General features: G+C 57.2%; 1 protein-coding gene across 2 annotated transcripts; it reads left to right on the top strand.

Annotated features, from left to right (window-relative positions):
• The first annotated feature begins 7,835 nt into the window (after positions 1-7,835).
• On the top strand, positions 7,836-22,828 carry TNFAIP8L1 (TNF alpha induced protein 8 like 1). 2 transcript variants are annotated; one of them, XM_044254505.1, is made up of 2 exons: positions 7,836-7,894; positions 20,596-22,828. In XM_044254505.1, the coding sequence occupies exon 2, from the start codon at positions 20,601-20,603 to the stop codon at positions 21,159-21,161; it is 561 nt and encodes a 186-aa protein (XP_044110440.1). In that variant the 5' UTR covers positions 7,836-7,894; positions 20,596-20,600; the 3' UTR covers positions 21,162-22,828. The 2 variants fall into 2 exon arrangements, with proteins under 2 accessions (XP_044110440.1, XP_044110439.1); XM_044254504.1 differs by having other exon boundaries at positions 20,593-22,828.
• The last annotated feature ends 404 nt before the right edge of the window (positions 22,829-23,232 follow it).

The following is a 23,232-nucleotide window of genomic DNA, read 5'->3' as shown; positions in this document are numbered from 1 at the left end:
GGTCCATGCTCGCCAGCTGTCCCAAACATCCCAAGGGGACACACAGGCCACATCCAGCCTCATGTACGCCCCAGAGTAGAGACATTTAGGAGCGCCTGGCATTAAAAAGGTTTAGATAAAGGGACACTGCCAAGAACAGCAGTGGGGATAAATTAGCACCATTTCCCTGAGCATCAAGAGCGAGTTTTCTATCCCACTCTGGTGCCTCCCACTCCCACCTTCAAGCAGGCCACTGTCCCTCCGCCCCAGGGGGGATGCCAGGCATGAGGAGGCTGGAGACACCTTCCACCCGCCATGCCAAGGGCTCTGGCCACATCATCTTTCCTTCCATTGCATCCTTGCACACACCATTCTACTTCACCGCAGGACCTTTGCACAGCCCCCCGCCCCACCCAGAACTCTCCTGCTTCACTCCCCCTTGTTGAACCCACACATCCGATGAAACTCAGCTTTAATGCTGCCTTCCCTCCACACCTGTCTCCTCATCCCCGCCCACGTCGGCTCTCCCTGTCAAAAGCCCTTGCCGTTCCTCGTTCTTTGTCTTTTTCCTCTCTTTGGGCATAATTTTAGATTTATGGAAAAGTCACACAGGCAGCACAAAGAGCTCTCTGCTCCTCACCCAGCTTCCCCTAATGTTAGAACCTTACACAACCACAGTACATTTGTCCAGATTAAGAATCCAACCCCGGGCATGATCTTGAACTGAAATTCCAGAGCTCATGGGGATTTCTCCCATTTTCCACTAAAACCCCAGCATGGGACCTTGCGTGGCCCGAGCCCTCACTGCCTTTGGGATCATTATAATCGTAATGATTATATGATCATTACATACAATGGTATTGATTACATGTTACAGCATTATAATTTGTAAATGATTGCAGTGGTCCTGTTTCGTGTCCCCACCATGAAGGTGGTGAATTTTGTCCATTTTGCTCCCTGGTGAGGCAAAGCGTGTGCTCAGGAAACCTGTGCAGAATGCATGAAGGCCCCCAAAAGTGCCTAGGGTGGGAGAGCCGGGAGCCCCAGCTTCTCTTTCGGGGTTCCCACTGACACCTGGTGACTTTTTAAAAAAGATTTTGTTTATTTATTTGACAGATAGAGATCACAAGTAGGCAGAGAGCAGGCGGAGAGAGAGAGGAAGGGAAGCAGGCTCCTTATCGAGTGGCAAGCCCGATGTGGGTCTTGATGTGGGGCTCGATCCCAGGACCCTGGAATCATGATCTGAGCCGAAGGCAGAGGCTTTAACCCACTGAGCCACCCAGGTGCCCCCCCCGGTGACTTTCTATAGGGTACAGAAACCGTCCGCATGGGTGGACCCAGCCAGTCCCCTGATTTTGCACAATTCAGCGTGGAAGGGACCTCAATAGCCCCGGCTGATAGAGAGAAGGAACAGACGGACAGACAGAGTCCCTCAGCCCAAGCCTGAAATGGCTCTGGGTGTGTGTGCTGGGGAGCGGAACCCGGTCCTTCACGGAGCAGTCTTGCCACCAAGTTGAGGAGGGCGAGGTGGGTTCTGCTGGCGGAGGATATGGAGGAGCCGAAAGTGTGCCAGTGCCTCCTTGAGAACCTAGGAGAACACTTTGTCGGTGTGGGGGGGAGGGGAGGTCAGGCACAGGGCACCCCGCTCAGGTCTAGGGGAGCCTGTTGGAACCGCTGCAGATTTTGGAGCAGACGCTGATCTGAGCAAGGGGCGGGGACCTTGAGGGTTTCCCAGCCTCTTCCTGAGTGGGGTCAGTCTGGGCCCTGGGGGACGGCAGCTCCTTTGGTGGGGGAGAGGGTGGTGACACAGCCCTGTAGGGAAGCAGGTGACCTGAGGGGACCTGCCTGCAGAGACAAGGCTGCGGGTTCCCAGGGGGCCGGGTGTGAGGAGGGAGGTGGGGGAGTCACAGCCGAATCTGGCTCAACACCAGCCTCGTCCCCAACTCTGACCTTGACCCTTCTTTGCCGGTAACTTGTCCTCAACTCCGGCCATCTCCCCAGACTGCTGGCTCCCCTATCTTCCCAATGAACCCCCACGACTGTCTCTACCCCACTACCTCTCCCAGGGAAAGGCTACTCAGCCAGGTCATCCACACCCCGGCTCCGCCTGCTGTCCACTCTGCTCAGAACGCCAACACTTCCTGCTCCATCCTATGGGGTACAGTTGGGGCAGGGAGTCACAGGGTACCCCCTCTTTCCCTACAGCCCCTCCTCCCTGGCCTAGCAGCTCCATTCTGGCCCACTGCTGTCCACTCCACACTGGCTACTAGATGAATTTCCCGATACCTGAATCTCTCTCTCGGACTCTAACACCCTCCAAGGCTCCCCACTGCCCTCAGGATGAAGTCCGGGATTTTATCCCAGACTTTGATGTCTCGAGGGTCCCTGTGGTCTCATCAGGACACACATACTTTGCCTCCAAAACTTCCCAACCCCAGTACCCTTGCTCAGGAGACTTCCCTTTCTGGGGAGCCTTCCCTCCATCAACACGTCCATCCTTTGCACAATGTCTTTACGCCTCCTCCTGGCAGCCTGGCCGCTCTGGGCCAGAGCTAAACGCCTCCCCCAAATAATAATCGCTGTCCTGACGCTGGGCGCGCCCTACAGGTTAAACACTTTCCTGCAAGCTCTCTGCCAACCTCTGCAACTGCCCCCAGAAGATGGATATGGTGGGTCTGACTTACAGACGAGGAAACAGAGGCTCAGAGAGGACCTGCGATTCGCCCGCAGTGTGCAAGGCAAGACTAAAAAGGGCCCTCCTTCCCACCTCTCCCCCGTGGCGAACTCCGCTGTTCCGTAAAAGTCTCAGCCTCCCCCGATCCCCAGTGGCGTCAGGTGACCAGTATGGGCTCCCCCAGCTGCCTGTGTGCTCCCCGTCACAGCCGTGTCGCTGCTGCCTGGCCTGTGGCGGAGGCGGCCTGGGTGTGCACGCGTGGTGGGGGGCTCCGCGGAGCAGCCACGCGGTGTCCCCTGAGTTTTACCAACGTCTGAAGCTGACGCCGCGACTGCACCCATCTTCCGGATGAAGCCCCCGAGGCCCCGAGGGCTGAAGGTTCCTCCCGCCGGGAATGACGGAGGGGCTCACGACCCGCAGAGGCAGCGGCAGCTCAGGCCGCCCGCTTCGGGACCGCACGCGCCTGCCCGCACCCGCCGTGGGTCTCCGCACCCGCGCGCCTCCCACGCGCCGGCGGCTGCCACTTGCAGATCTGGCGGCCCAGGCGCTCCTCCGCTCGGCTGCTGGCGAGGGGGCGACGCAGGCACAGGGCTGGGATTCCTGCGGCAGCCTCCAGCCCCGCCTTCCTTCTGCCTCGGGGGAGCGGGCGCTGTGACCCCGCGCCTAGGCTGAGCCCGAGACCCGGGAGGAAGGCAGCCCCCGCCCCCGCCCCCGCCGCTAAGTGCCCTCGGGAAGGGTCCCTGAGACCCCCAGGCTTGGGCCGCGGTGCGGGCACGGGCAAGTGTCGCCCCCTCCTGCCCTGCCCTCCTAGGCCTGCCCACTCCGTGGGGGGGGGGTCTTGCCAGGCTGGGGGCACAGATGGATCGCGGCAGGTGGGGGTAGCCTGGGCTTGGGGCGTGGGGGGCGGGGCTCCTGGCCCCCGGGTCCGGTCTCCCAAGGCACCTGGAGTCGGTGCAGAAGCCGCCAGGGGGGCGAGGAAGGCCTCCGGGAGGTTCCAGGAGCGCAGGCTACCCCCACTCTTCTCCCACGCCCCGCCACCGCGGTCCCATTGCGCAGACGCGAGACCGAGGCCCAGAGAAGCGGGTCGCTTGTTCTGGGTCACACAGCCCAGCGGGGCGTGAGGCCTGGTCTCGGGGTGCAGGTGATGCTGGCTGCGTCTAGGGAGACTTGGACCTGGGGACCCTGCCCCTGCACGCGGATGTCGCGCGCTCCGGCCACCCGTTCCCGGGAAAGGGACGGTTCGGCGGCCCGAACTGCGCGCAGAACACGCCCCCTGGCGGGCAAGGCCGGAATCTGCGCAGCCGAGACCCCGCTCTGGGACCCGCGACCGAGCGCCTCATCCCCGCTGAGCCCCCACTCCCTCTGGAGCCCGCAGCTCCGGGCCGAGCTCCGACACCCGCTGAGCGCCCGCGATCCCGGCTGAGGCCCCAGCCCCGGATGTAGCCCTTTATCCCGGGTCGAGCCTCAATTCCGAGTGGAGTCCCTGACCCCAGATAGAGCCCCTGGTTTAGTCTTTACTGGCACAGCCCCTGCTGGGGAGACCTCAGGGCTGTTGGGGCCACCCAGAGGAGCTGTACGTATTACAGAAAGTTCAGACTGCCCCAGGTTCTGATCCCACTTCTGCCACGACCTGGGACAGGTCACTTGCTTCCTCTGAGCCTCAGTTTCATCATCTGTGAAATGGGATTCTTGTATCACGGGCTGGATTTGAGGTTTTGGTGAAGTAATCTATGAAGAGTGCTCAACAGGGGCGCCTGGGTGGCTCAGTCGTTAAGCATCTGCCTTCCGCTCAGGTCATGATCCCAGGGTCCTGGGACCGAGTCCTGCATCGGGCTCTCTGCTCAGCAGGGAGCCTGCTTCTCCCTCTCTCTCTGCCTGCCTCTCTGCCTTCTTGTGATCTTTCTCTCTGTCAAATAAATAAACAAAATCTTTTTAAAAAAGTGATCAATAAAACCCAGCTCTAATAATATTACCAGGAGTGCTGTGAGGCACTTGGGGGAAAAAAAATATCTTTAGGGGCCCCTGGCTGGCTCAGCAGGTAGAGCATGCAACTCTTGATCTCAGGGTTGTGAGTTTGAGTCCCACTTGGGATATAGAGATTACTTAAAAATAAAATCTTTTTAAAAAATTTAAAGGGGCACATGGGTGGCTCAGTTGGTTAAGCATTGGACTCTTGGTCTCAGCTCAGGTCTTGATCTCAGGGTCCTGAGTTTGCCCACATTGGGCTTTGCACTGGGCATGGAGCCTACTTTTTAAAAAATGAAATATAAAATAAAATAAAATAAATCCAGATTTATGAAAAACACGTGTAATTCATATACCACACAATTCACCCATTTAAAACATACAATTCAGGGCGCCTGGGGGGCTCAGTGGGTTAAGCTTCTGCCTTCGGCTCAGGACGTGCTCTCAGGGTCCTGGGATTGAGTCCCGCATCAGACTCTCTGCTCAGCAGGGAGCCTGTCCCCCCCATCCCGTCTGCCTCTTTGCCTACTTGTGATCTCTCTGTCAAATAAATAAAATCTTTAAAAAAATAAAACATACAATTTGGCGACTTGGGTATATTACGTTATTCATTTTCTCAAACTGTGATAAACATATACCATAATGTTTACCATTATAATCATTTTTAAAAGATTTTATTTATTTATTTGAGAGAGACAGTGAGAGAGAGCATGAGAGGGGAGAAGGTCAGAGGGAGAAGCAGACTCCCCAAGGAGCTGGAAGCCGGATGCGGGACTTGATCCTGGGACTCTGGGATCATGACCCCAGCTGAAGGCAGTGGCTTAATCAACTGAGCCACTCAGGTGTACCATTATAATCATTTTTACGTGTACAACTCAGGGGGCATTAAGCACACTAACATTGTTGCAAACATCCTCACCTTCAACCTCAACACAACTCTGTCTGCATGAAACACTGGCTAACCATCCTCCTTTCCCTAGGCCCCTGGTCACCTCGTTTCCACATTCTGTCTACAGAGTCCCCTTTTCTAGGTCCCTCAAGAAAGTGGAATCAGACAGTACTTGTCCTCTTATGACTGGTGACTTAAGCTCATGTTTGCAAGGTTCATCCAGGTGGTATGAATCAGGACTTCCCTCCTTTGGCGGCTGAATTATATTCAGTGTGTGGATGGACCACGTTTTGTTCATCTGTTTCTCTGTTGATGGACATTCGCATTGTCCCCCCCTTTCGGCTGCTGTGGGTAATGCTGGTATAGACATTGTGCAAATATCCGTCCAAGTCCCTGCTTTCAACCTCTCCGGGTGGGTACCTAGGAGGGGAATTGCAGGGTCACATGGTAATTTTCCTTTCGGAGGACCCACTTCTCCACAGTGGCTGCACCTTCTTATGATCCCACGGACAATGTACAACTGGTCCAATGTCTTCGCATCCCTGTGGGCACTTTTTGTCCTCTCTGCGGACCCGTAGGCCTTCCTGTTCCCATGTCAAAGATTCGGAGACTGATGCTCAGAGAGGTGAACACAGGCGGGGAGATCAGGAAAAGGCTGGTTTTGAACCCACTTGGGTCACAGTCCACCCATGCCCACCCTGCACTCAGGGAAACAGTCTTCTGTGGTTTGATGAGATGCTAAAAACAGTTCCCCCTGCCTCTTTGGCCTCATTAGCTACCCTGACCCAAAGAAGGGTTCCTCACAGTTTGGGGGTGGAGGCATGAAGAGATGGATCTCTAACAGTGGGTCTCAAAGGGCTGATTCTGCCCCCTAGGGGACAGGGGACACTTGGCAATGATTAGATACATTTTTTTTTTTTTTAGATTTTATTCATCTATCAGATAGAGAGAGAGCACAGCCAGGGGGAGCAGCAGAGGGAGAGGGAGACATTGTTGGGACCAGGAGGGGGGCTGCTGGCATCCAGGAGGTGGGGGGCCAGATATACTGCTCAACACCCCGCAGGGCCCAGGATGCCCCCCACAGCCAGAATGCAGGATCTGGATGGCAATCACGCAGAGGATAGCAGCCCTGGACTAAGAAGAGGGCAGGACTTGGCTGAAGGCGAGTACTGGGACCAGTACTCCTGGGTTTGAATCCTGACCCTGCCACCCATGTTTGTGTGTCCTCAGCCAAGTCACTGCCCCTCTCTGGGCCTCAGTTTCCCTCTCCGAAATGAGATAAAGGGACATTTCATTTCTCTTTGCCTCAGGAGCAGAACTCTGTGCTGGGGCTGTGGGTGTCCCAAGTGCACACAGGATGAATGCCACAAACACTTGTCTGGTCTGCTCTGGCCTCCCTGGGCCCCAGCTAAAACTGGGACCTAGAGCTGGGCCGTAGGGAGGAAACCGAGCAGCAGGGGAGCTGGGAGCCGCTCCTGGGCCCAGTTCCCAGGACTCACAGCTGCATCCTCCTGGGGGGGCCCCAGCTGGCCCAGCCACCTCACCCGCTGGCGGCCAGGAGGCTCCTGCGTGTTCTGCCGGCTCATTCCCACGGAAATCGAGGCTGGATCTGCGCGTCCCCCGGGGGGGTTGTCCAGGGTCTGTCCACCCAGCGATCGCCTCAAACATCACCTGAGGATTTACCTGAGCTCAGGGAGATTTATCTTCAACCTGGCGTCAGCTCAGCCCATCGAGGGCTGCAGCACTCTGCATTTTTTAAGGGGCTCTCAGGTGATTCTGATATAAAGGGTTCCTAGGGGCTGTGCTTTAAGAAATGTGCTTCAGCCCCCGTTTCTAACACGCAGTGGGTAAAGTGAGTCCCCGAGGGAGGAAGGGGCTTGCCGGGGCGAGGTGGTCTGTTTTCCTTTCGGGCTCTCTGTCTTTCTCCCTGCCCCCCTCCCCACCGGGTCTCTCTCTGTTTTTGACTCTGGATCTCCTTCCTCCCCTTTCTTTGGCAAACCACCCCCCTCGGCAGCCGCTCAACACCGCATCCGGCCCGTTTCACGATTCCGGAGGAATCCCCCGGAGCCGTTTGGCCCCGCCCCAGACACCGCCCCCTTCCTGATAACTTGCTTTCATTGGGCTCTTCGTACGCCGCCCGCACTGCCATTGGCTGATTCCACACCCTCGGCCCGCCCCCCGTCGCGGGCCTTTCCTCGAGGGCGGGGGAGGGGCGGGGCCGCCGCGGTGGGCGGGGCTACGGGAGGGCGTGACCGAGCTTCCCCGCCCGCCCCGTCCAGTCCCTTCTCAGTCCTCCCGCGCGAGTCCCGCGGCAGCCCCAACGGCCCCTCAGAGGCGGCTGTACGGAGCCCCAACGGTCGGACCGACGGACAGGCCCCGGAGAGCAGGTGAGGGAGCGATGCCGGGGCACCTCCCCATCTCGGCGCACCTCGGGGGCCATCTGGACGCCCTGTCTCTCTCGCCCCCACGCCCTTGCACTCCCTGCCTACCCCCTGCCTATCGGTATCCCTGCCTGAGTTTCCCCCTGTTTCTCCCTTTCGCTCTGGGTCACTCTCCTGCAGTACGGGTTAGGAGAAGACAGATTGGGTCTGAACTGCCCTCCCAAGCGTGGGGCTGTGCTCTGGGACCAGCGTCCCCGCACCCCCATGGGGACTCTGATGGACTCTGCCCCTTTCGCTGTGCAGGGTGCCAGGTGCTAGGGCCGGATTCCCAGATTCCAAAGTCGGGAGGGCATTTCAGGTAGTGGGCAGCCTGGCCAAACAAAGGTGTGGTGATGGGAATGTGTGTGGCTTCTGGCTAGTCCAGGCAGCCGGAAGAGCCATGGCCAAGCCCACCCAGACTGGCCACCTGGGAGCTTCCCAGTGCTTGGCCTCAGTTTTGTCAGCTGTGAACTGGGACTGTAGCTGCCGAGTTAATTGGCAGGTGGCCTGACCTAGATCTGCGAGCATCACCGCCTCCTCTATCCTGGGGGGCTCTCCTGGAGGAGGGACAGCCCCAGCTGTAAACGGGCCTCCAAGGTTGCTTCCGGAGCATATCTGAGGCCGGCTGGCGGAGCTGGATGCCCTGGGGAGGCCCATGGAGAAGTGCGGGCACTTCTAGTGGTTGTGGAGTTCAGACCCTGGAATCAGACGGATAGGCTCCCGTTCTGCCACTCACCATGCTACCAGCACAAGCGAGTGGATTCTCTGAGCCTCAGTTTCCCGTCTGTAGAATGGGAAGGGACCAAAATCCCTGGAGAAGAGGGCTGCTTCCAGGGTCAGTGCAGGAATGTGGGCCCTGCATGTCTCCTCCTGGTCCTCCCTCTCTCCCCTTCACTCTCTCTGTTCCAACCAGAACAACCTCCACCTTCCTCCAAACTCCAGACGCGGTCCTGCCCCGGGGCTTCTGCATGGGCTGTTCCTTCAACTGCCCTGCCAGGTCCATGGGCACCGACTTTAAAACATAACAAGTTGCCTAGATGGGCTGGGCCAAGAGACTGCCAGGCGAGGGCTGGGCAGCTGGGAGGAGCAGAGCTGGGAGGAGCAGAGCCGGCTCTGGGACGCGGTACCTATGGAAACCAGAACAAAGAGTTGTCGCCCCAGCCACACAAACACCTGGGCTGTGCTTCTCCCACTTGGCAGGCCTGGTGGCCCGGGATGCTGGTAGTAGGTGAGTGCCCAGACCACTGGGCGGCTGCTAGTGGGGAGCTTGAACCCCTCTCTGATGAGGGTGGAGGTCCCTAACTGAATAGATGAGTCAGACAGGTGCAGATTGGGAGCTCTATGGGGTCCCCTCCTGCTGCATGGCCTTGGGCAGCTCAGATGCTCTCTGAACCTGTTTCCTCATCTGAGGCCTGGGTAGGACAGGGGCCTTTTGGTTGCTTGGTGATCTGATATGGTGGGTTTAAGAGGCTTCAGTGTCCCTGACTGTCGAATGGGGCCAGGAGACAGTGCCTGAGGACAAAGCTCCAGCTGTTGTGGCTGAAATGTCCCCGCCCAGAGTCAGAGGCTGAATAATGGCTGAGGCTCCTCCAGGTACAGCCTCAGGTGTTAGAGACATAGGGGAGGGGGTCCACAATCCCAGGTGTTAGAGACGGAGGTGGTTGTCCACGGCCCCCTGTGTTAGAGACAGAGGGTTGTCCATAACCCCAGGTGTTAGAGATTGGGGGCTGTCCACAACCCCTGGTATTAGAGATGTAGAGGCAGGGGTCCATGGCCCCAGGTGACAGAGATGTAGAAGGGGAGGGGGTCCACAGCCCCAGGTGTTAGAGATATAGAGGGGGCCGGGTCCATGGCCCCAGGTGTTAGAGACTTAGATGTGGGGGTCCACAGCCCCAGGTGTTAGAGATGTAGGGGGGGCAGGATTGGGCCACTTACACAGCATGTGCACCTCCCGTGGGCAGCCCTTACCCCCACCCCCCCACCACCAGATAACTCTCTGGGATCCCCCACCTGAGCTTTCCCGGAAGTTCCTCTGTCCCAGTCCTTGGGATCATCTAACACTGTTCCCCAGACCTCAACTTCCACTTCTGTCCAATGGGGTAGTGGAAGTTGGGGAGCATTTACCTGGGAAAGCCCCCACTCCAGAGGAGGTTACGCAGCACTCCTATGTGACCTTGGGTTATCTCTGTCTCTCTCTGGGCCTCAGTTTCCCTGGCTGGACTATGGGGCCTTTGGAGGAGCTTTCAGATCCTAGACCCCTCTAGAGCTGGGAGGTCATTTATTCACTCAGCAGATTCTGAGCCCCTGCTGTGAGCCGAAGCCTGGTACAGGGCGCCCACGGACATGGCACCGACCAAGGCCGAGTCAGTGTCCTCCCTCACCTGGCTCACAGATGGGACTTGGGAAACACAGTGATCATCCAGAAATCTCATTCCGCTTCCCTGTAACTGCATGAACTCCATGGAGAGACAGAGGGATGTGGAAGTTAGTTTATTTTTTTTTAAAGATTTTATTTATTTATTTGACAGAGAGAGATCACAAGTAGGCAGAGAGGCAGGCAGAGAGAGAGAGAGGAGGAAGCAGGCTCCCCGCTGAGCAGAGAGCCCGATGCGGGACTCGATCCCAGGACCCTGAGATCATGACCTGAGCCGAAGGCAGCGGCTCAACCCACTGAGCCACCCAGGCGCCCCTGGAAGTTAGTTTAAATGGGGGATCTGAGAGGGACCCCTGAGAAGGTGACATTTGAGCCGAGGCCTGAATGATAAGAAAAAAGCAGCCATGTGGAGACCTGAGAGAAGGGCATTCCAGTTAGAGGACACAGCCCACGCAAAGGCCCTAGGGCAGGCCTGGACCTGGAGTGTTGGAGGGACAGTGGGAGACCCATGTGACTGGAACAGAGCGAGTGAGGGGAAGAGAGGGAGGGGAAGGGGATGAGGTCATGGTCCTGTGGACTATGGGAAGAATTGGGGCTTTTACCTCCAAAAGGGGAGCTGTGGAGGGCTGTGGGCAGAGGAAGTGGGTCCCGATTCTGGCGATCACCGGCGCCCTCTGGTGGCCTCTTTGGGGAGGACGGATGGGGAGGCGAGAGAGCTTGAGCCCGAAGGAGGGCCCAGGGTTCAGGGAACTAGGATTCAGGCAGTGGAGAGGGGAGAGGTGGGTGGAGCTGGGACTCCCCTAGGGGCTGCAGACACACTGGTGCCCCATGCGGGCCTCCCCCACTTGCTGTGAAACATCTTTTGCTGGGCCTGAGCCTCGGCCTGGCCTGGTCTTTTCTGTAGGGGGTGGGCTGTGCTCTCCTGTCATTCCTGCTCGGTGCCCAAGCTCTGCTTCCGTGGAAGTCTGACCATAGCTGGCAGTGTCCGGCTCCCCCGGCCGCCCGGCAGGTGGCCAGACCCGGCTCATCCTTGGGGGGGGCCCTGCCAGGGCTCTGGAGAACCCGTTTGAGAACCACTGAGGCCCCCAAGCCCCTCAGATGAGCAGATTTCTCTCTTCCTTTTGCCATATCCAAATTGGGCATCAACTGTGAGTTCCGAGCGGTGATTGGTAACAGCCCGACACCGCGGGGGCCCTGGTGTCGGCAGCGGGTCTCATGCGGGCACAAGGACAGCGGGGGCGTTTGCTGCTGTGGACAGAGGCCCTCCCGGGCCACCGCAGCCGGGGCTCGGAGAGGTGAGATGGAGAGGCCGGCCCGGCCCTGCTGAGCTGGTCCATCAATTATTGATGCCCTTTGTGTGGGACATGAAGAATTCATGCGGCAGGGATGGGCTCCCCGTGGCCCCGGGGCCTGCTGTCACTGGCCCAGCCCGGCTCACGAGAGCCCCTTGCTGTCTCATCAGGTTTTTTTATGGCTGGGTTGTTAAACACAGCCATTATTAAAAATGACAGACTATGAGCTTACATTGTATATAAAATGAGGGTATAGAATATTATTTGGCAATAAAAAGGAGGGAAGCGTTGACATGCGCAGCCCCGTGGATGGACCCCGAGCCCACAACACGCAGGGAGGGAACCAGACAGGAGGCCACACGGGGTGTGAGTCCACGCGGGTGACACGTCCAGACCAGGCTCCTCCACAGACGGGAAGGGGGTTCATGAGGGCTGGGAGCTGGGGAGTGGACTGCTGATGGGGGCAGTGTTGCTTTTTGGGGTGGAGGAATGTTCTGGAGCTAGATAATGGCAATAGTTGCACAAGTCTGTGCATATATATAAAAACCACTGAGTTGTACACTTTAAAAGGACGTGTTTTATGGTGTGAGAATCATAGGTTGATAAAAGTCATAAAAAAGCAAATGTCATAAAGAGTAAAAAATCATAACTTCTTAATTATTCTACCATATTTTACTACGATCTGTACTCTTGAGGTCGTTTTTGTCTCTCGGATGTGGTTGGTGGAAATGGTGAGCAGCTCTTCCCAGTTCCACCTTTGCTGACATCAAGTTGGAAGCTTGAAATTGGCCCCTGGGGGGGAGCACGTACACCGTGGAAATTGGCAACTTCTACTCATCGGGGTTTGCTTTATTGTCCTGTTGATGGTCTAGACCAGGGGCTGGCATACTTTTTCTATGAAGGCCTGAGAATAAATATTTTCAGCTCTGTAAGCCACACAGTCTCTGTTCCGTCTACCCAAGGCTGCCCTTATGGTGTGGAAACGGCCCTAGATGGTATAGAAGGAATGGCTGCGGCCATGTGCCAATAAAACTTTATTTACAAAAACAAGCAGTGGGCCATGGTTTGCCAGCTCCTGGCAGAACTCAAGAAAGTGATGAAGAGAATGCCAGTGATGAGAATTAAACTCAACAGTGTGTCGGGTCCACAGTGGTTTCCTTGTGAAAAGCACAAAAGACTTGAGGAGACGTTCTCCGGCCCCATGGTCGCCTGCCATCTGGCTCGGCACGGACTGTTGCTCTCGTTGCTGATGAATGCAGTTCTCGTTCCCTTGTTTCACGTTTGTCTGGATTGTTCCCATAAAGGAGAATGTCCGGTGACATCCCATGCCCAGAACTGCACGTTTGTCAACCACATCTGAGAGCCCAACGATCGATCCCAGTTTGGCGAAACTTACGGAGAGCATTTTGCAAGAATCGATTTGGCCGTGGGACTCAACCCGGGGTTGCAGTGTGCTCAGTCCCAGTGGGATGGGGGAGGGCCGGGAGGAGTCTCCCCACTCCCAACCTCCAGGGCCTCGCAACAAACAGGGCCCGGGCAGCTTTCCAACCTCATTTCCTGCCCGTATTACCTGTGCTTCGGTTTGCATTCATTCATCAGTTAGTCATTCAACAATCCTCTGATGATGATCCACTGCCTGCCCAAGGCTGGGTCCTGGGGACCCTGCCAGGACTAAGACAGACCTATCACCCACCTTCATGGCCTCGAGCCTAGCATAGGAACCCTGAGTCATGAATCTACAGGCCAGTACAATGAACTGTCACAAATAAGCGGGGTGAGGTAGAGACCGGGGGTGAATGATTCGGGAAAGCCTCTCTGAGCAGCGGGACCCTTATGCTGAGAACGCCCCTGCTCCCCAGCCCTGGGAGCGGCACAGCGTGTGCACGGAGGGGATGGGTGAGGCTGGAGCCCACTGAGCAATGGGGAGACAGAGCGACTTGTGGCTGTAACGGGAGAGACGCTGGCCTGGGTTTGGAAACTGCAGGGACTGGAGGGAACAGGGTCCACTGGGAGGACACCATTCCCCGGTGTGTGCCCCTCACCTCTCGGGAGGCTCAGGGACAGTCCTGCCTCCTGTCTTTGCCTCTGCAGGTAAGCGATGTTAGAGCAGCCCAGAGGTTCAAGATCAGGGTCCATGGCCAGTTTGCAGGGTATTTGGGAGCTGGAGTGCCCAAACTGGGGAACAGGACAAAGTTCCGAGTCCAGAAGGCTTTTGCCTGGGGTTGGCAGACGAGGTATGGGCTGAACTCCACAGCTCTGGGGAAGAATGTACACCCATTTCATAGATGGGAAAGCTGCCCCCAAGGTCATGGGGCCTGTCTGGGGTCCCTGTGGGGAGATATCAGGGCTGTGGGAGGACCCAGACAGTGGCCTTCACTATCGTCACTGCTCCTCTAATCCACCAGGCACAGTCCTGCCCCAGGGCCTTTGCAACAGCTGTTTCCTGTGCCGGGCTCACCTTTCCGCCAGACCTTGTCTTTCCATTCCCAGCTTTGGCAGCTCCACCGCAGAGAGGCCTTCCTGACCGTCCTGGCCAAGGTCACCTGCTGTCCCTGGCCATCACTTCCCTGTCCTCCTTGGCTCTTATCTCTCCCTGAAATTTTCCCATTTGTATTTGTGCTCACTGGTTACTGGTGTCTCCTCCTTCCTTGCTGAAAGGAGGAGACACTCGTCTTAGGGGACTATTTTGGAAATTTGGAGGGCTTTCTTTTTGCTTGCGGTGCTAACAGGACATTCTGGCTTTGCGGGGGGCAGGGAGCAGGGACACGAGGCATCCAGCCGTGTGCCTTGAGTAGCCTCCTGACGCTCACAACTTCCTCATGTTCTGCTGGAAACAGACCGTTAAGTGGGCTTTTGCAAGGTTTTAGTACTCCGTGACTGTCCCCGAATTGCAGCTCCTGGGTAAATTTGGGGAAAGGTGGAGCTCTTTTCGAGAGGAATCTGTAGCTACAAGTTCACTGCCGTGCTCCATAGGCAGATCTCCGAGATATGTGCTCTATCCTCAAGCGTGGAGGGCCTGAGTTTCAAAGGTGGGGAATTCTTGCTGGGCAGCCCTGCGGTGGTAGCTGCCTACTATGTGCCCGGCAAGGCAGAAGCAACTTACAAATCTTAACTCGTGTGACCCTTTTATTTCTCTTTGTACTACCCTATGGGCCAAATACTGATTTTTCTTTTCTTTTTAATTATGGCTTTTTATTTTTAAATTTTTTTTATTTTTTAAGATTTTATTTATTGATTTGACAGAGAGAGAGACAGCGAGAGAGAGAACACAAGCAGATGGATGGGAGAGGGAGAGGCAGGCTTTCCGCAGAGTAGAGAGCCCGATGTGGGATTCGATCCCAGGACCCCAGGATCGTGACCTGAACTGGAGGCAGGTGCCCAATGACTGAACCACCCAGGCACCTGCAAACCCTGATTTTTCAAATGTTCAATTTATTTAACATTTTAAATATGAGGCATAAAACATACGTAGTAAGGGGCAGAGAGCTATAAAATATATATACTTGTTTTTTGTGGGTTTTTTTTTAAAGATTTTATTTATTTGTTTGTCAGAGAGAGCACAGGCAGAGTGGCAGGCAGAGGCAGAGGGAGAAGCAGGCTTCCCACCAAGCAAGGAGCCCAATGTAGGACTCGATCCCAGGATGTTGGGATCATGACCTGAGCCAAAGGCAGCTGCTTAACCGACTGAGCCACCCAGGTGTCCCTAAAATATATACACTTAATATATATAGTAAGTGTTCAGTTCAATGAGGTATAACCCACATACCATAAAATTCACCACTTTGAAGTGCTCAACTTCCAGAACATTCCCTCTCCCCAAAAAGAAACCCCATCCCCATCAATAGTCACACACACCCCCGCCCCACTGACCATTGTCTGCCTCCAGCTCCCGTCCTCACAAGCCCCCTTCCCGTCCATGGAGGAGCCTGTTCTGGGCGTGTCACAGGCGTGGACTCACACCCCATGTGGCCCTCTATGTCTGGTTGCCTCCCTATGTGTCGTGAGTTCGCGATCCATCCCCGGGGCCGCACATGGGGGCGTCTCGCTCCTGCTCGTGGCTGTGGGACATGCACGTAGGGGATGCACATGCTGTGTGTGTCGCTTCACCCACTGAGGGACACATAATTGGCTCCACTGTTTGGCTGTATGAATCATGCTGCCGTGCACGGGCATGTGCAAGGCTTGCGTGTTTCATATGTTCTCATTGCTTTGGGGGAGCTACCTAGGAGCGGAATTGCTGGGTCGCTTGGTAAGGCTGTGTTTGTTCGAGGAGCGGCCAAAACGTGGGTTTTCACAGCAGCCGCCCCATTTCTCACTGCCCCCAGCCTCAGTTTCTCATGACGGCCTGTTGCTGTAGTCACAGCCCCCCCCCCCACTGGCGGAGGAGTGAGGGGAGGTGGTGAGGATTTTGACAGGCATCTCCCTAGCAGCCAGTGAGGTTGAGCAACTTTCCAGCTGCTGGTTGGCCATTGATGTTTCTTCTTTAGAGTAAGACTAGATTTTTTTTATTGAGATATAAATTCACATGCCATAACCCATCCCTGGAAAGTGTACACTTTGATGCGTGTTAGCAAAATCACAGAGTTTTACGACCATCAAGCTTGATGGCTTTTTAAAGACCATTTGTAAAGACCCAGATGGATGTCCCAGACCCTTCCCCAATCAGTCTGACTCAGAATACCACCTTTAGTGGCACCCGGGTGGCTCAGTAGGCTAAGCCTCTGCCTTCAGCTCGGGTCATGATCTCAGGGTCCTGGGATGGAGCCCCGCATTGGGCTCTCTGCTCAGCAGGGATCCTGCTGCCCCCCTGCCCCCTCCTGCCTCTCTGCCTACTTGTGATCTCTGTCTGTCAAATAAATAAATAAATCTTAAAAAAAAAAAAAAGAATACCACCTTTATACCATCAGTTTATGTTTTTAAAGATTTAATTTTTTAAAGATTTTATTTATTTTTGAGAGAGAGAGAGAGAGAGAAAGGGTATGCATGAGTTTCGGGGAGGGGCAGAGGGAGAAGGAGAAGCAGGCTCCCGCTGAGAAAGGAGCCCAATGCAGGGCTTGATCCCAGAACCCTGAACTGAAGGTAGATGCTTAACTGACTGAGCCAGCCAGGCGCCCCCTATTTTGTTTTTAAGCTGGCGGGTACAAGTAGACAGTGGTGTCTGCAGATTCCATTTCCAGGGAAACGGGGGACCTGAATTATTTTGTAATAAGGTGGCCAGCATCTTAAAAGCTGGAGTCCCCCAGAAGGCAGGGACGGGATCTCATTTGGTCGTCCTGATATCCCCAGTACCTGGCACACAGTTGGTGCTCCCTAAATGCTCCCTGGTGACTGAATGAGTGTTCAGCCGAGCCCTCCATCCTCTAGCAGGCTTATTTAGCTTTGACGAAAATGGGATGCTCGGGCCCTTGGTGGCCGGACCAGTGACACTGACCATCTGGCCCTGGAGCCCCTCGGTAGTTCCTGGGAAGGTGTTGCCCGAGAAGGGCCGAAATGGCTCAGCCTGGCCACCTCCTGGCTTGCCCGCCCGCGGACCTGGGGGAGTGTGCAGGAAGGAAGGAAGGCCGGGGTTTATTTTCGTCCGTGGCCTGCTCCCCTGGGATTGTAGTCATCTCCTTGTCTGCCTGCTTGGATCGGGGGTTTCTAGCAGAACAATGGGTCAGGGAGAAGGGGTCACGCAGCTGGGCTGGCCCAGGTGTGAGCAAGTCTGGGGGCTGGCTGGAGGGGTTAGGAGTGTGGAGGCCCGGATGGAGACTGCAGCTGCCTCCGCCCACCCCCTTTTCCTTCTGAGCTTAGGAGGAAGGTCCTGCTCGGGGCCCAACTCCTCTCCAGAACCAACATGCTCAACCAGCACGTGCAGATTGGACCAGAGAGGGACAGAGCCCCTCCACCCTGCCCCCGAGGGTCACACAGCAACCGATAGGCAGCAAGGCCTGGGCTCCAGAGCCCTTGGGCTCCAGGTGCCTGGGCCTCCTCCCTGGACTCAGGGAAAGTCCTTTCCCTCTCTGAGCCTGTTTGTCCATCAGTAAGCTGGGGAGACTGAACCCAAGGCCTTAGGGGTCCCTTCTCATTTCTGATGTTCGTGGATGTCCTTTCCTTCATGCATTCAGTAAACACTTATGGGGTGCCTGCTGTGTACCAGGGCCTGGGCTGAGCACTGGAGGCACTGTGTGAACAAGGGAGCGCTGGCCCCTGCCTGCACTGTGAGGCCAGGGAGATGAACCGTGAAATCAAGGCGTGCAAGGCCAAAATGGGAGTATGCCTGGGGTGCTATGGGAGGCTTCCAGGAGGAGGTGACTCTGACACTGACACTTAGCTGAGCAGTTTACAGGATGAGTAACAGGGAGAGGAGTGGTCCCGGTGCAGGGAACGGAATAGAGCATTCTAGAGAAACCAGTGGGAGGGCATCTGGGAGGCACAGGTACTCCTTCGGCAGCCTGAAGCTGCTGCGGCCCTTTTCCCAGAGAATCTCACAGAGAAGTGGGGCTACGCCTTCAGGGAGCTGAATGGCAGAATTCTAGCCAGTGGCATCCAGCCCCTGGCCCAGGGGAAGCTCACAGCCTGGGGTGGGCATTGGGGTTGGCCACAATCTTCTGCCCTAGGACAGAGTTAGTTCAGTCTTTCCCATTTTACAGATGGGAAACTGAGGCACAAGGCAGTTATGTTGCTTGACTACGCAGTCAGATCTGGGAGCAGGTCCTAAATAGTGGGGCTAGATTTGTCAGTGAAACAGCTCCTGGCCCTTGAAAACTCGAGGTGATCTGCAGGCACCAAGTGGGGAAGGTGGAAAAGAGTAGGCCTGCAGAGGCGGTCATTTGCTGTATTGCTGTGTGGCCTCGAGGAAGTGGCTCAGCCTCTCTGAGCCTGTGTAATTTCTTCAGCAAACTGGCAACCAGCCTACCGCCTGGTGGAAATGATGAAACAGGCACATGCTGTGGGCTCAGGGCCCACCACGTGGTGCTGAGTCTGCAGCCCCCCCCCCCTGCTCTGGCCCAGGCCTGCATAACCCCACATGCTGGGGACACTGTGGGGGGCAGGGAAGGCAGTCCTGCCATTCCCTGTGCCCACCCTGACCTCTGAGGGCAGGCGAGGGGGCAGCCCAGGGGGTGGGACTTCTTTCGGGGTGTGAGCTCACACAAAGACAGGCTTTGTGGGGGCTCTGGGGGCTGAGCAAGCACCCCCGCAGCCTCCCTGGTCTGGCCGTCTGGGGCCAGGGTGGAAGTGCATTGCTATCAGGGCCTGGGACACTGAGTGAGGGCTGGGGGTGGGTCTCCGGCTCGCCTCATTCATTTTTCTGGAGTCTCCAAAGACACAGCGGTAAGGAAGCAAGCCGCTCGCCTCCCCTGTTGGTTGGGGTGAGGCTGGCCAGCCGGGGAGTGAAGGCAGGGGGGTGGGGCAGGGCAGTGTTGGGGGAGTCCCTGGGGCACTGCGTGGCCCAGAGGAGGTGCCTCACTGTCAGTGTGGTTGTTCGGGGATGGCTTCCAAGCTGGGCTGAGGGATGAAACTTCAAGGAGGCAGGGGCCGGGGAGCCAGGGCTCCGGGGGCATGAATAGGAGTTCACTGGGGAGGGTACAGCACCTGAATGAGGCGTGGGGCCCGGTCTCGGGAGCCATGGGAGCTGCTGGCTGGTCCTCGGAAGGGAAGGGTCATGCCCAGATGTGCAGGTTGGGAAGAACTCTGGCCCACCCCGGCTTCAGAGCTCAGGGCATCTGGAAGTCAGCCATGGGGACAGGTGTGAGGAACAGACAGAGATTGTAGTCAGAGGCCTGGTCACTGTGCCCTAAGAGCTGGCCTGCCATTCTTCTTGGCCATTGTCCCGGCCCTTTCCTGAGTGGAAGTGGTCTCAAGTCAGTGTGTCTAGATCAGAGGTGTCACTAGAACATTGTGTTTGTAGAAACCTCACACGTGGCTCTCACCCCCGGGTCCCAGAGCCCAGGCTACTGTCCACCCGACTCATTCCTCGCTGGAGGAGGGCCTCAGGGCTGTCTGCTGTAAACATGCCAGAACAGTAAGGCTGGGGAATTGGTAGTAACTGGGCTCCTCCACCCTAAACAGCCCAGGGCTTGGGACCTGGGGCCCCCATCCTACTGAACTGCAGGATAGGGTGGGGAATGACAAGCTGGACTGGGGGAGAGGGGATGGAATCGGCCTGTGATAACTCACCTTGAGCCTCTCCTCAGCCCACAGGGAGGATATGTTGGGTCTGCGGACTGGAGAACATCCTGTCCAGATTTCACCATTATGCATTCACTCTTTTGACTTTGCCCTTCCTTCCTCCTCCTCCCTCCCTCTTGTCCTTCCTTCCTTTATTTTTATTTATTTTTAGATTTTATTTATTTGAGAGAGAGAGCACAAGCAGGGGGAGTGGCAGAGGAAGAAGCAGACTCCCCAAAGAGTAGGGAGCCCTATGCAAGGGCTCGATCCCAGGACTCTGAGATCATGACCCAAGCCAAAGGCAGACACCTAACCAACAGAGCCACCCAGGTGCCCCTCTTTCTCTTTTTAGAAACGAATTCCCTTAGATCCCTTAGGGTCCTCTGGGTCCCCATCTTTTCAGTGTGACTGCTTGTTTTCAAGGGCTTTGCTGTGTAGGTATCCTGCCTGTTCTTGTGCCCTGTGCTCTAGCTCCTCTGGGCTGCAGAGTGTGAGGTCTGCCGTCCCTCTGCCCACCTTCTCACCTGTCCCTCCCTCCTCCAGGAGGCCTGCCTGCATCCCTCTCAGGGGTGCCCCCACAATGGCATGTTGTAGCTCCTAAGGGTGGGACGGGCCACGTGTCCCTGACATGCCTCCACCCCGCACCCAGCCCTGGCGCCCAGCAGGTGCTTCTGGCTGGTGTGCCAAACCGCAGGCTCCCGTGGGTGGGGCTCCCTGGGGCTGGGCCGCCGGCATGCGCCCATTTCACAGACCAGCACACCGTGGCAGCAAACACAAGGGGCCTGCCGGGAAGGTCCTGGAAGGGCTGGGCGCCATGGGGACTGACACCCGTGTGCCTCTCCTCCCAGCAGGGCCGATGGACGCCTTCAGCACCAAGAGCCTGGCCCTGCAGGCCCAGAAGAAGCTCCTGAGCAAGATGGCGTCCAAGGCCACGGTGGCCGTGTTCATCGACGACACGAGCAGCGAGGTGCTGGACGAGCTGTACCGCGCCACCAAGGAGTTCACCCGCAGCCGCAAGGAGGCCCAGAAGGTGCTCAAGAACCTGGTCAAGGTGGCGGTGAAGCTGGGCGTGCTGCTGCGCGGCGGCCGGCTGGGCGGCGAGGAGCTGGCGCTGCTGCAGCGCTTCCGCCAGAGGGCGCGCTGCGCGGCCATGACCGCCGTCAGCTTCCGCCAGGTGGAGTTCACCTTCGACCGGCGCGTGCTGGCCGCCGCCCTGCACGAGTGCCGGGACCTGCTGCACCAGGCCGTGGGCGCGCACCTGACCGCCAAGTCCCACGGCCGCATCAACCACGTCTTCGGCCACTTGGCCGACTGCGACTTCCTGGCGGCGCTCTACGGCCCCGCCGAGCCCTACCGCTCGCACCTGCGCCGCATCTGCGAGGGCCTCACCAGGATGCTGGACGAGGGCAGCATCTGACCTGTGACCTCGGGGCTGGGTTTCCTGTGGGGGCGGGGGCGGGGCGACGCCAGAACCTCCTTTCTCCCATCCAGTTCCGGCCAAACCGCCCCTTTGGAGAGGATGCTAATCTGTGGGAGGCAGTGGCTTTAAGGACTCTTGTCGCCTCCCCATCCACCCTGCCTCCGTCTCCAGGGGAGAAAAGCTCAGCCGGCCAGCCTGCGGCCTCCCGAGCACCCCAAGACTGCTGCCTGCCCTAGCCCGCCTGACCTGACCGGCGCCACCCCTCCAGCCACCAGAGGCCCCAGAAGTTGGCACTTGTCACTTAATGACATGAAGGGTCGTGGGGAACCAGAAGAAAGGGAGTGTTACAGGGTGAGTTGCATCTCCCCAGATGCTTTGAAGTTGTAGCCCCCAGGACCTTTGAATGGGACCTTCCTGAGGAATAGGGTCATTGCAGATATCATTAGTCAAGATGAGGTCACACTGGTATATGGCTGGGCCCCCGGTCCTTGTAGGAAGGGGAACTTTTGAAACTGGGGGGGCTGCCTGGAACGGCCCAGCTGACACCCGGATCGCAGGCTCTGGCCTCCAGAACAAGAGGGAACACCTTTCCGTTGCTGCCACTGCTGGGCCGGGGGCCCTCGGTTCCAGCGGCCCCAGGAGCACCAGGGGCCCAGGAGACCGTTGAGGTGGGTCTGCTGTCAGCAAGGATGCCTTGATGGGGCTGGAATCGCAGCCCAGACTCCCACGTGGGAGGGGACAGAGCATGTCCCTGACTCGGGGCTCCAGGGTAAAGCCATCTGTGACGCATGCCCATTTGAAGACGATTATCTCACGTTTGGCAGACCAACGGCAGCTGTGACCAGACCTCATAGGCAACGCTCAACAGATTTTGGCTTTGGCGACACCGAGAGGATGCAGTGATGCTCCACTCAGGGTGCAGATGGACGGGGGATGGGGGGCGTGGGAGTGTAGCGGCGTCCTAGCGGGCAGCAGGTGTGCCCTGGCAGGCCTGGGGAGGGGGGACGAGGTCTTCGGGGCAAAGTTTTCAAACGGGAGGCCTGCACACCTGAGAAGACCGGTGTGGTGGGCCCCATCCGTTGTTCGAGACGCCAGGCATTCAGGGAAGTGCACGTAACCATCTAGTCGTGCGATTCTTCCCCGACACTTGCCTGAGCCCGCACTGGCCGTGGGTGCGCTGTGTCAACCTCGCCCCTCCGCCCGCCAGTCCCCACCACGCCCTTTCACCTCCCCCTGGCCCCTGCCCGGGCTAACAGAGCACCGTTGCTCCAGGTGCGCCACAGCCTTTCTCTGGTTGGGTGTCCGCTTCCCTGAGAAAGCCAAGGTTCTCCCGAGGGGCCCCAGCTGTTCCCACCCCTGCCCCACCCCACTAAGGCAAACCGGTACTCCCGTCTTCCGTTCGAGACCAAACGTGTGTCCTGAGCACCCAAGAAGCCCCAGCAGAAGGCAAGCCTTTGTCCGGGGCTTTGCACCCTGAATGCATCCACGTGCACACCGCTTTGTGACGTGCTCCGCGGGGCTGTCCTGCCTGTCCTGACTCTTCGTAAAATTTTGAGATTTAATTTAGAAAAACCAAAGAGCACTACAGAACTGTTTCAATAAAAGCACACATCTGTTTGCATTATGTGGGACTAGCGAGTAAATTGCTGTTGCTAACAGCTTTCTCTTGCCCTCCCAGGGCTCCTGCTTTTCAAACCGAGCTCGCATGTAACATCACACGCGTCACAGGCCCGAGGTCCTTGCTGAGAGGTTCAAGGTCCGCTCCCCCTGGGGCCCGGGAGGGAGGAAGTGTGGGCCTGCAGAGCTTGGCTCCGTGCACGCAAACGAGGGAGGGTTTGGCTTAGCTCAGTGAACAAAGACCCCAGGGCCAGGGTGGGTTTCCTTTTGAGTCCAGCGGAAAGATCTAGAAAGATGCCTGCAAATGGCTGGTGGGGGCGAGGATGACTAGTTTGCATCCGGATGTCCTGCCATGTCCCAGGACACAGGAGCCACCACTATGCAACCTCGATGAGTCCCCAGGATTCAGAAGCGGTCAGTGATTCCAGGCTGACCGTGGACACATCCGTCT

Source organism: Neovison vison, chromosome 6, assembly GCF_020171115.1.
Source record: "Neovison vison isolate M4711 chromosome 6, ASM_NN_V1, whole genome shotgun sequence".
In the NCBI taxonomy this organism is placed as follows: Eukaryota; Metazoa; Chordata; class Mammalia; order Carnivora; family Mustelidae; genus Neogale; species Neogale vison.
Note: the sequence above shows the minus strand (reverse complement) of the source record. Positions and strands in the feature narration are given on the sequence as shown.